General features: G+C 41.2%; 2 protein-coding genes across 8 annotated transcripts in view; both read right to left on the bottom strand.

Moving 5' to 3' along the window:
• Positions 1-293: 293 nt before the first annotated feature.
• On the bottom strand, positions 294-755 carry LOC311044039 (polyubiquitin-like; the record flags this gene model as incomplete). The annotated part of the gene is made up of 1 exon (XM_084055461.1): positions 294-755. One exon carries the CDS (start codon positions 753-755, stop codon positions 294-296), a length of 462 nt encoding a protein of 153 aa, XP_083911587.1.
• A 4,256-nt stretch (positions 756-5,011) lies between these two features.
• The window catches only part of pde4d (phosphodiesterase 4D, cAMP-specific), a gene marked incomplete at its 5' end in the record, with an annotated part of 247,174 nt that continues 240,723 nt past the window's right edge, over positions 5,012-11,462 (bottom strand). For 4 of the 7 annotated variants that reach the window (XM_084056011.1, XM_084056015.1, XM_084056013.1 and 1 more), the window contains 5 exons: positions 5,012-7,122; positions 8,269-8,451; positions 8,864-8,986; positions 9,311-9,465; positions 11,006-11,105. In XM_084056011.1, the coding sequence (XP_083912137.1) occupies positions 6,646-7,122; positions 8,269-8,451; positions 8,864-8,986; positions 9,311-9,465; positions 11,006-11,105 (1,038 nt within the window). In that variant the 3' untranslated portion in view covers positions 5,012-6,645. Of the gene's footprint in view, positions 7,123-8,268; positions 8,497-8,863; positions 8,987-9,310; positions 9,466-11,005; positions 11,106-11,462 lie in introns of all 7 variants that reach the window. The other 3 variants (XM_084056010.1, XM_084056012.1, XM_084056014.1) reach the window with 1 other exon arrangement.

Genomic DNA, 11,462 nt, shown 5'->3' with positions numbered 1-11,462 from the left:
ATATAGGCTTAATATCAAATATGTTTCTCAGGTAGAAGGAAAGATCTGCCCAGAATTCCAAATAACATTTAATCTTATGCTAAAGTAGTACCCCCCCCCACACCCCCTTTTTTAAGGAATAGGCTCTGTTAATAGAACCATCTCATTTTGCTTTTATTGTTTGCCAATACATTATTACATTTTTAAGACAAATGTGATTGTAACAAAAAAGAAAATTAGCTGAATAATTATGTGGTCCTTTATCTGTAATGAATTAACATGGAATGATATATATTTCTCATTTGAAAGTGTTCTCAGCCTCCTCTTAGTCTTAGAGTCAGCTGGATGGTGCTTCCACTTCTGACATTGTAGTAATCCAGGTTTCGGCCCTCATCATCCATCTGCTTGCCTTCATGAATCAGCCTTTGTTGGGCCATAGGAACGCCCTCCTTATTTTGAACCTTGCGCTTGAACTCTTGTACAGTCTCACCAGGTGCGATATCATAGGTACTTGTCAGGCCATTTACATTTTTCAAGAACACCTGGATTGGAATCGGTTCAGTTATCACCATGCAGACCTGTGATCCAGACTCCAAACCATAGGAGCTCAAAGGTTTTGAATCGTCTTCTAGACCCATCCTCTGGCCATTGTTGTAGGACAGCCTCTGCCTCTGGATGGACACTCCAAACTGGCACTGCTGGCTGATGAGGGTTTTCAGAGACCCCACTGTAGCGCCAGGCTGCACCACCAGGGACTTCGACTCCCCATTCAGCATTGTTATTTTTACCTCCATGGTAATGGATACAGTCTATACAAATTGGAAAAAAAAATATATTAAGATGTGTTAACCTGACATGGTTTCCTGTATATACTAAAATAAATATTTACATTCAAGTGATATTTTTAGTTAAAACAAAAAAAAACTAAAAAGAAGGTCTAAGCTCTATATTTTTGATAGTTTTGAGCAGGTTTCCCAATCTCTCCAGCTCTCTAATAAACAATTAATAAATGTTAATGAACAACATTTTCAGTTGGGTTGCCAATTCAATCCAATCAGAGAGTATCCATTTGTCCTCAGCTACAATCTTAGTGTTCCAGTTCCAATTTTGTCTGCTCATTTCTTTATGTAGACTAATGATGTATTAATGATAATTCATGTTCTGTTTAGTAAAGAGGCCCCTACTGAACATAAATCTATAGCAATGAATATAGCGCTTAACACTTATTTGAACCAAGAAATATCACTTTACCCCACCTTTAAATATGAGGGGAAAAAAGTTAAAAATTAATGTTTTACCTTTTTATTTTAAGATCCGTTCAGTTAGATCTTTGATGAGCAGGAGAGGACCAGGTGAACGGCAGGTGAAACGAGTTGATACCAGTCTAGGTGAAGAGTCAGACAATCTTCCAGCTGTTGGTTTCAAGTAATGCTCTTGGTGTCGCGTCACAGCACAGCAGCCAGCAATGTTTATAAGCTGCAGCTCAGCTGTGACTGTCCCACCCTCATAGCTTAAGATTCGTTTTCCTCCTGTAATGTAATGACTCGTTGTTTCGGTTTCCTTTCTTGAAACATGCGAGCTGAAATGTGACATAATAATAGAAGATTCGAGAATAACATAACTTAATGAAACTCTGCGATTGCTGATTTTTATTTAATTCAATTTTTATTTTTATGTATTGATTTTAAACTTTGAACGTTTGTGACAGGCGAGCGTCATGTGAACCATGGCTACTGATCATCATTCTTGATTCCTCCAAATAGCATACTTGTATTCCCTCATTTGGCGTTAGTGGAATAGAAGTAAAAGTAATGAAAATTGGAAATACTGCAGGAAAGTAAAAATACTTAAGTACAGAACTTGAATAAATGTACTTAGTTACTTTACACCACTACTCCCAATCCCTGGACTCTCCCCGCACTCCCGCACAACAGGGGCAAAATGGGGTATTTAAAAGGTAATGGGGTATTCAGAGACTCGACCACAGTCTCGGCTAGGTTAGGGGACCATTTAAGGGAAATCTGGGCACCATTTTTTGCTTTTGTTGAAAGATTGGGCACTAGAGAAGAGTGGGCACCAGGAAGAGTAGGCACTTTGGGTGAGAAGAGTGGGCACTAGAGGTGCCCAGTCTTCCAAGAAGAGTGGGCGCTTTTGGGGGGAGAGTGGGCACTAGAGGTGCCCAGTCTTCCACGAATAGTTGGCACTTTGGGGGGGGGGGGGAGTGGGCACTGGAGGTGCCAAGTCTTCCAAGAAGAGTGGGCACTTTGTGGAGGGGGGGGGGAGTGGGCACCTTATGGGGGAAGATCTGGCACAGTTTAGTAAAAATGTGGTGCCCGGATTTCCCTAGTGCCCACTCTTCTGAGGTGCCCAGATTTAACAGTGCCCACTCTGTTTTGGTGCCCAGATTTCCCTAGTGCCCACTATTCCTCGGTGTCCATCCTTCTTGTTACCTACAGTATTTGAAGGGAGAGCACTGTTTTCTAAAATCACCTACAGAGATACAGTGCCGCCCTCATGACAACAGCCCGAACATGGTAAGTAGTAATTTGTGACCGCTGACTATGGCACCAAAAGGACCCCTATTAAACCTACATGCAAAGGACCAGTGTTGATTGCCCCAACCCCCATATTTCCCTTTTTCGCGTCACAAATTGTACTCTACATTATCCAGAGACAATGACAAGAACAGAGTAGACAGAATCAACCCATGCTTTTATTTAACCCATTGCATATAAAACTTTTTTTTTCATTAGTTTTATTCATTTTTTACATAAAGTTGTATGATCTACAGTGCTATCCAATAGACTGCAATTAACAAGGAATCCATTAAAATAACTTTTTTAATTGTCTTGTGAAACTTCCAGACAAGTTGGCATTCTAAAGACATAACCCAAAAAATAATTGTCCAGAAGACTTTTTTTTTTAAAGTTACAGTTTGTGAATTCCTTTCATACCATAAAAAAATATAACACATAATGAGAAAAGAACCCACTGTTTCCGTTGGTCCAGGGCTGTTTAGAATCTACAGTATGTGTGTCAAAATAAGAGTCCCAATCGTGGGACAATGATGCACACACCCCACCCCCACTAACCCATGACTATATAAATATTAACCCTCTCCTATCCAGGCAAAAAGATGTCAGTGGTTCTAGATATTGCAAGTAATATGAGTGGTAGTGCGGGCCAACACACCGTCAGTATTCCAGCCATAATTAATGCAGCAGTGGCTGAACATGCAGATGTGTCTCTAAGCCCCGGGTGCTTCATAGGCTGTGTGGTTAACACTCATCAAGACCCCATCAGTGTTTACAGATCTGTTACAATCAGACAGTTGTTTGCATTGCAATAATCCTACACAACAAAATCCTCAGTGTTATTTTTTATCCATTTGTAACTCAGAGAGTGTACAATGTTAGGGTCCATTTGGTTTCATCTGTACACTCTCAGAGTGAAACTGACACTCTGAGGATTTTACTGTGTAGTCATCAGGTGCAAGGAACATATTGCCATATTGTTTGCACCCACCTGGTTGTTTTGTATCTCTGAGTGTAGTGGCAGGGGTATAGAAATGTGTAAGTTGTACAGACCAGGGCCACTGTAGGCCACGCACCACTCAAGTGGAAAATCTTTGACTTGGGGTTGACCCGAATCCGTACAAATACTGCATTCAATGTGGCATAAATGACATTGTGAACATCACTGATACCCTGTCCATTTCTGATACGCAAACTAAAACTATGTTTGGCCATAAAATAAAAAGGCAATATTTTCCCTTCCAGCAGGCGGCCCCTGCTGACGACGGATCAGGACAACCCAAGTCAACAGATTCCCCTAAATGCAGCAAAAGAGGAGATCTAGAAAGCAAAAGGAAAAAAGGAACCAAAATTAAATGACATGCGCTGAATTTAAGGCACAGCCCATGGGCCAAGGAACAGCTACCTTTTTAAAAAACAATTTGGCTTTCCCCTCTCTTGACTTGAGCTAGCTCTCGTAAGCAACATGTCAATGGATCATTATTTTACACTGAAGAAGCATGTGTAATAAACATTCTCTCAACAAGAGGTAAATAATACAGCCACACCATCACCATAAGGGATGATAAGAGTCAATCATTTACAACAAACAGCATCATGATGGTGATAACAATAATAATAATAATAATAATTATATAGTATATACAGCACAATAAATACATGTTTGTAAACAGCAATAAAACCAGAAATCTATATTATAGGTAAGGGCATTGGGTGAGGATGAAAACAGAAAGAGAAAAAATAAGTGAAATAAAGACAAATGTGGCACCAAAACAAATATTAAATAAAAAATATTAAATAAATGGGTTGGAATGACACATTCTTAAAACAAGCACTCCATAAAAATCCAAGTTCAGTATTTCAAGTTGGGGTTTTTTCTCTCTTCTTTTTCTAATATTTGTTGATTTCTCAATAGTTTATGTACATAAGGAGGGGGGGGGGTATATTTGGGTATTCTAACCGGCCAGCCTGTACTGTGGTCTATGCTACAATGACATAGTTTACTGTAATACATTTAGATGGCAAAGGAGACACAATCAAATAGAAAAATAGAGCAATAAATAATAGCATTAGTTGTAAAAAAGAAAGAAAAAAAAGGGAAAAAGGCGACTTGGCAGAGCATTTCTGTTTCTGTGTGTTTTATGTGTGTTTTATGTGCGTGAGTGGGTGAGAGAGAGAGCGCATTTTGATGAGCATAACAAAACATTGAATATTACAGTGGCAATGTGTGACTATATCAGTGCATTAATGAATCTACGTATAGTCTACTTCTTGTCAGACTGCTACGCAACAGAGCTGATTGTCTTGGTTTCTCAGTGGAATACAAAGAAAAATAAATTGGATTTGGAATAGCATGATTTAAAGAAACATTACTTTGATGCTATTTTATATATGTGTGTGTGCGTGTATATATATATATATATATATATATATATATATATATATATATATATATATATATATATATATATATATATATATATATATATAGTTGATTTATGAAGTGCAATTGGAACTATGGTGGGACTATGATAAGCAGTTGAGTGGATTTGGAAATAATACAATAAAACATATAAAGGTATATCGTTTTTGTGTGTCATAACAACAGGGCACCAGCTCGAAATGAAACCAAATGATAATAAAAAATCGTTCATAGAACTACTATAATCATTTTCTAATGACTTTTAACACCATTACCACCCCTGTACACTATGAACAACAGTATCCAATAGTTTAACAAAAAGGTGCTTCTCAACTACAAAGCAGTGCATTGTCTCGGAATATGCTCAGGAGAACCACAGGCAATAATATTAAAACTTAAAAGGCTTTATCCACATCAGTTAAGAAATTAATTGACAGAGAGAAAAACATCAAGACAAACAACTTTCAACCTTCAGTGAAAAAACCTCACTGACAGAACTGTTGAATTAATTGAGGCGACACAATGACCAACGATGGGCACAGTAGCATGAGAAGTTATAAAATAAATTCTATTTTGATAAAGGTAATAGCCAGGGCAAACACTTAATACTCCTAATACAATCCAGCTGTGAAGATACTCCCCTAGAAACACTGAAAATGTGACGTTTCACCTCAGTGGTTCGGTAATGATTTCCAAATGTCATAAGTTACTTCCCTCATCTCTTTCATAACAAAAGAAAGCCTAGGATAGTTAGCAAAAGTAACGTCTAGAAAAGATCTCCTTTGAACTTATAGTACAATACAAAAAATTAAAGAGGTCTAAGGACAGCATCATGGCTGTTAAGATTTTGAACCTTTTCTTTTATGTGTTGTTTTTCTCAGTCAGGTTTTCAAGGAAGACTTCCACATTAGACAAGTGTCTCAAAAAGTCACACGGTGCACTGCTCCCCACTGTGCTGCAGTTTTCGTCTCCACACCGTCAGGTGTTCATGCAGGCAACAGTTTAACACTTTTCTTAATTCACTGTGGAGAGGAAAGGACATAGAGACAGATTCTCCTTGAACACGACGGCAGCCACTTGTGTAGAATGGGCACTTGATTAAAAAAGTAAAGAAAATAATAAAAAAAACACACCAACAGAAAACACTGAGAACTTCAGACAAGGCTTTAAAGGAACCATGGGATGAGGAGAGAAAGAGAGCAGGGGGAGGGGATGATGTGAACACTTCCAAATGCACTACGTAAGCTTGCAAAGAGAACACATGAAAGTGACACACACACACACACACACACACACACACACACACACACACACACACACACACACACACACACACACACACACACACACACACACACACACACACACACACACACACACACACACACACACACACACACACAGGTTCAGTACTAAAACGGGAAATGGAAAATAATTTTCCTGAGTGCAAAAAAAGTTAATAAAATAAAAAAATCATGTAGAAGTACCAGGGTGGTGGTGGGCGTGTCCAAACAAGGCTAACTGACTTTAGATGATGTGAGCAGACTTTTGAACAACAAACATAAACAAATGAATAAGAAAATAAAACACACATAGACTCCAACCCCCCCCCCCCCCCCCCCCCCCAAATAAAAAAGAAAAGAAAATCTATAAATAATCATCTTTCATCATTACTAAGAGAAACAGTTAATTGGTTGCCGTCCATTACTGCTATGTATCGGCAGATTTCTCCTCCTGCACCTCCTGCTCCTCCTCGACACCGGGTTGCGAGCAGGGAGACTCTGCGTCTCCCTCCTCTTCCTCCTCCCCCACCTGTTCGTCCAGAGGGACCTCTGTTGATTCTGAGTCCTGTGTGCAGAGCGTTTTAGAGTCACTACAGCTGTTCTCCTCCTCCTCCTCCTCCTCCTCCTCTTCCTCCTCCTCCTCCTCCGGCTGGCTGCCGCTGTCCTTCTCTGTGTCTGACTCCCCGTCTTCCTCCAGGGTGAGCTCAAACTGGAACTTGTCCCCGCCAGGGGGGCGGCTGCCATCCTCTGGCTCTTCCAGGGTAGGAGAGGGGCTTTGGGGGATGGTGCTTTGGTACCACTCCCTGTTGTCCTCCAACGTGTCCAAGATGTCCTGGGCGTCTGGGTGGACCAGGTCAGCCCACGTCTCCCACAGAGGGTGGACGATGTAGTCTATGAAGCCCACCTACAGACAGGGTAATGGGTAGGAGGGGAAAATGTAAAAACGGTACAGGGCTTTTCACACTAGGAGGCGCTCCTCCTAGTGTGAAAAGCCCTGTACCGTTTTTACATTTTCTGACGTGCCTAATAATTCATTTCCTAGTCTCGCGTAGCCAGACGATCAGAGATTGCCGTCTACTGGTTTGATTGATTGATTGATTGATTGATTGAAGTACTTTATTTAGAAAGACATGGAAAAAGTACATGGAAGTACAGTTAACAATACAAGGTCCTCTAAACTGGATCGCCCATAAAAGCATAACGGCTTGTTTCAAATGAGATCCCCACGCACTCAAATCATGATGACGATCATGATACATCTGGTGACATCTAAATTCAGTGAATGGGCTCAAACTGGGTGGTCCGTCGTATTGGGAAGGTATCAGGAATGCTTTTCAAAGCAGTGGGCGTGGGTTTGTTACCGGTGGTTTTCACCAGTGTCCAAGCCCATTCATTGACATTAGATTTCCCCAGATGTATCAGTCACGTGACTATTGATTTTCAATGAGAGACGAGCGTTCAGGTAGGGAGGCGGGGACAATCTGACAGGCAGAGCGACAAGCGGGGCGTGACCCCGTGCAATTGTCGTGCGTGTGCGTGCGTCAAGAGCTGAATTGTGGTTAATGTTTTTCTACGTGACGTGCAGATACGCCTGCCGTTTACTCGCGGAGTAATTATCTGCCTTTGTATTCACATGAGGAGATCCAAGTGAGAATGCAGCCATTGTGTCGCTCCCCGTGTGAAAAGCATTTAAGTGGTATCAAATTCTGTACCTGTAAGCGTGTGTGTGTGTGTGTGTGTGTGTGTGTGTGTGTGTGTGTGTGTGTGTGTGCCAGCGTGCATCTGTGTTTTACGTGGGTCTTTTCTACTGAGGCATTGTGTTTCACACATGAGTAAGCGCAGTGTGACCCGTGGATCCAAGTGAGAAGGCATTGTGTTGCTCACTGTGTGAGTGTGTGTGTGTGTGTGTGTGTGTGTGTGTGTGTGTGTGTGTGTGTGTGTGTGTGTGTGTGTGTGTGTGTGTGTGTGTGTGTGTGTGTGTGTGTGTGTGTGTGTGCGTGTGTGTGCGTGCGTGCGCGTCTGTGTGTGTGCATGCGTATCTGTGTTTTACCTGGGTCTTCTCTACTGAGGCATTGTGTTTGTCACACATAGGGCTGATCTCCATGCCTCTCTCCCTCTCTCTGTCCCCCTGGCTGAAGAACTCCTCCATGATGCGATCCGTCCACTGCCGGTACAGCTGGAGAGGCTTGGTGGGGTTGCTCAAGTCTGCACAGTGCACCATGTTCTGGAGAACCTGAACGTACCACATTGAAGAGTTCTTCAAGTTCTTAAAACACAGCTAGGAAAATGATGATATGCAGGACAATAAAATTATATTTTGTGGTAAAAATCAAAAGTTCCAGTTTCAAAATGTCAAGGAAAGCTTGAAGTAATACATTTAAAAAAACGCTGCCGTGTTTGAAGCATTTAGAACAATCATCCAGGAGATCCTCTGTTGTACGTATTTTTAATTTGTAAATCCTATCATTCTATTGTGAGGAGGACATGAAAATCAGAATCGTTGTGTGCATAAGAAGAACTTGTCGAAACGCAACGTTTTACGCACTGAAGGCTAGTGGGGATAACTACACACTGGAAAGTGAATTTTACATGTAAGTCTAACATTAAATATCGGCATATCAAACTTCCCCTTTTAAGAGACTGACCTGTATTCTGTCTGAATAGTTGTCCAGTAGCAGGACTCCAGAGCTGGTCACCTTCTTGGTCTCAACCATTGTCTTCAGATCAGCCAGTAGATTCATGTGCTTGGACATGTCAGTTGCTAGGACCTTGAAACCACACAATAGGACAAAGCAATCAATAAACGTCAAGTATTTCCCCACAAAGGAGGAGACACCCAAATAAAGGAAAGAATGACTGAAAATCCAAGATGCTTATTAACAAGAGCACAAGTTCCCATCAATCATGCTCAAGATGAGGCTGATGTTATAATATAAACCTACAGAGTAAGAGCTAAACTTTGGCCAGCAAAATGATTGAAGGAAACAAGTTGTTGCAAACGGAGGATTGTTGAAGCACCGGAACATTGTTAAATAATGATACAAACATTTAAAGTTTCCAGAAAGCAGGTCATTGATGCTGCATCAACTTACGATGTCAATGACCATCTTGCGCAGTGATTGTCTTTGTTTTTTGGTCAGGTTCTGGAAGATGTCACAGTTCTCCTCCTGCAGTAGTTTGAAGCCTACTGCCAAATGGTGGTTCTCCAACACTGACGAGTCATTGTACATCAATGCCAACTCAGAGTCTGGATGGAGGAAACACAAAGACATATGTTTATGGTTACAGTTTGTGTCAGTTCTCAACAAAAAAAACAGACATGGTCAAAGGTTAGCTTTTAAATGGATGAAAATCTATTAAATCTTTTTATTGGCAGGAAAGAACTATACATGTACAATTTTACCCAGTTTGTTCTATCAATTTAGCCATTATGCTCTCTTTGAAAGGAGAATGAAGTGCATACAATAGCGTGGACATTTGCATTAGAATGAAATGCAGCTTAAATGACTTAGTTTCTGCTGCTGTTGTACTTCTCAGTCTAGCAGAGCTGAGGGGAAATAAAGCACCAGCATGTTTTCCACTGAGAGAGGTTTCCCAAAGTTGGGTCATTCAAAGGTCCTCTGGCAGTACTTAGATTTTCCATTAAGATGCATTAGTCTTGGCCACGGTGGAGAGGTGCCGAGCAGAGGGGAGAAAGGAGATCCTGCTCTGTGGCTGACAGAAGATCAGTCTGGTGGTTCCTAAACTAGGATGACTCATACTGCATTTACTGCCGGGATTCCCCATCTAGTTTATGGGAGGTACGGCACTATATGCGAGTGTGCTTGTGTATAAGAAAGCCCCAAACTTCAAGTAACTTCAATGGTAATGGGTCTCGAATGGGCTTTTAATACAAAAGTTGCCTTTTATTTATTATATTTATGTGTGTGTTCTTTGACCTTCTCGCTGTGTCTGCCTATGTGGTGTAGACCTGCTACACAGATATAAACATCTATAGGAGTATGTGTTTCCCATTTCATTCGTTTGGCGTTGGTGTGGCCTCTGAAATCATCTCCCCCGAATCAAATACAAAGGTTCTGTTAGAGTGGTGGCAGCTCTCTCATCCTCTTTGTGTATCTTCGTCTGTCTTGTGCAGTAACTACTGTACATTTGTAGCATATACAGTATGTACTATATGTTCGAAATTACTTGCAGCACAGTCTGGCAGAGTCTGCCGCACCAAAATTTCACTGCTCATACTATGAGTATGTGACAAATAAAGTCTTTGAATCATTGAATCTTAATAACAACAGAACAAACTCTCACTTTTTTTGTCATGTCAAGTCCAAATGAAAATAAATGAAGCACTAAATTGATCCTCATTTTAAAACTAGCTGGTCAGTTCTTAGCAAGTCAGTCTGTACCTCAGATCCTCTACCAACATATGAAATGAAATGCGGAAAATGAAATGCGAAGTAGTTTGTCACATTTGTGATACCTGAGAAAGCAGAACATAACCACATAAAAGCTAAATTTGCCTATTTGACTCGATCTACAAGCGATGTGTTGCAAGCTTGTAGATCTGGCATTTGTGGCAAATGTTCGCCCCCCCCCCTCCCAGAATAGGGACGCTAGGGTTCAGGTGGTTAATCTGCATAATTATTTCAGTTACTCTCTGTACATTTGTAATGCAGATCCATTCCATTGGTTATCAAATCTTGTGTGTGCGTGCATGCGCGTGTATGTGCGCGACACATGTGTGTGTGTGACTGACGTAGCTGCTATCTCTGGACTATATTTAGACTCACTGGTGTTGATGAGGAACTGGTTGGAGACTCCAGGGTGGTCCACGTCATGAATTGCACTGGCAAAGATGGCAGCTAGGATCTCAAGGTCTGTGAACACAGCCTGGAATAAAGACACAGGAGGGCGGAGAAGGGTCATTGATCGGACAATAAATGACAACAATGCCTCAGAACCTGAGAGCCATTGATTGGGCTTTGAGCTGCAGTTTGCTTGAAACTCGGGGGTGGATTCCCAAAGAACGGATTGCGTCAATGAACAATGAATTGTGTGTCAATTGCGCCTGCTATCTGCCCCAACTTAAATTCGAATTCATAAAATATACTGCGCTAATGATAATACCAGCGCAAACATGCCCATGTTTTGCAGTTGAATGCAGTGTGCCCTAATCTTCCTTAATGGTGGCTTTGCACTGCACTATTCATTATTCATGTCGTTGCTGTCGGGTGGAAACCAAACCAT

This window comes from Gymnoscopelus microlampas, assembly GCF_963454915.1.
Source record: "Gymnoscopelus microlampas genome assembly, chromosome: 4".
Taxonomy (NCBI): domain Eukaryota; kingdom Metazoa; phylum Chordata; class Actinopteri; order Myctophiformes; family Myctophidae; genus Gymnoscopelus; species Gymnoscopelus microlampas.
The sequence above is the reverse complement of the archived record's forward strand: the minus strand, read 5'-3'. Positions and strand labels throughout refer to the sequence as shown.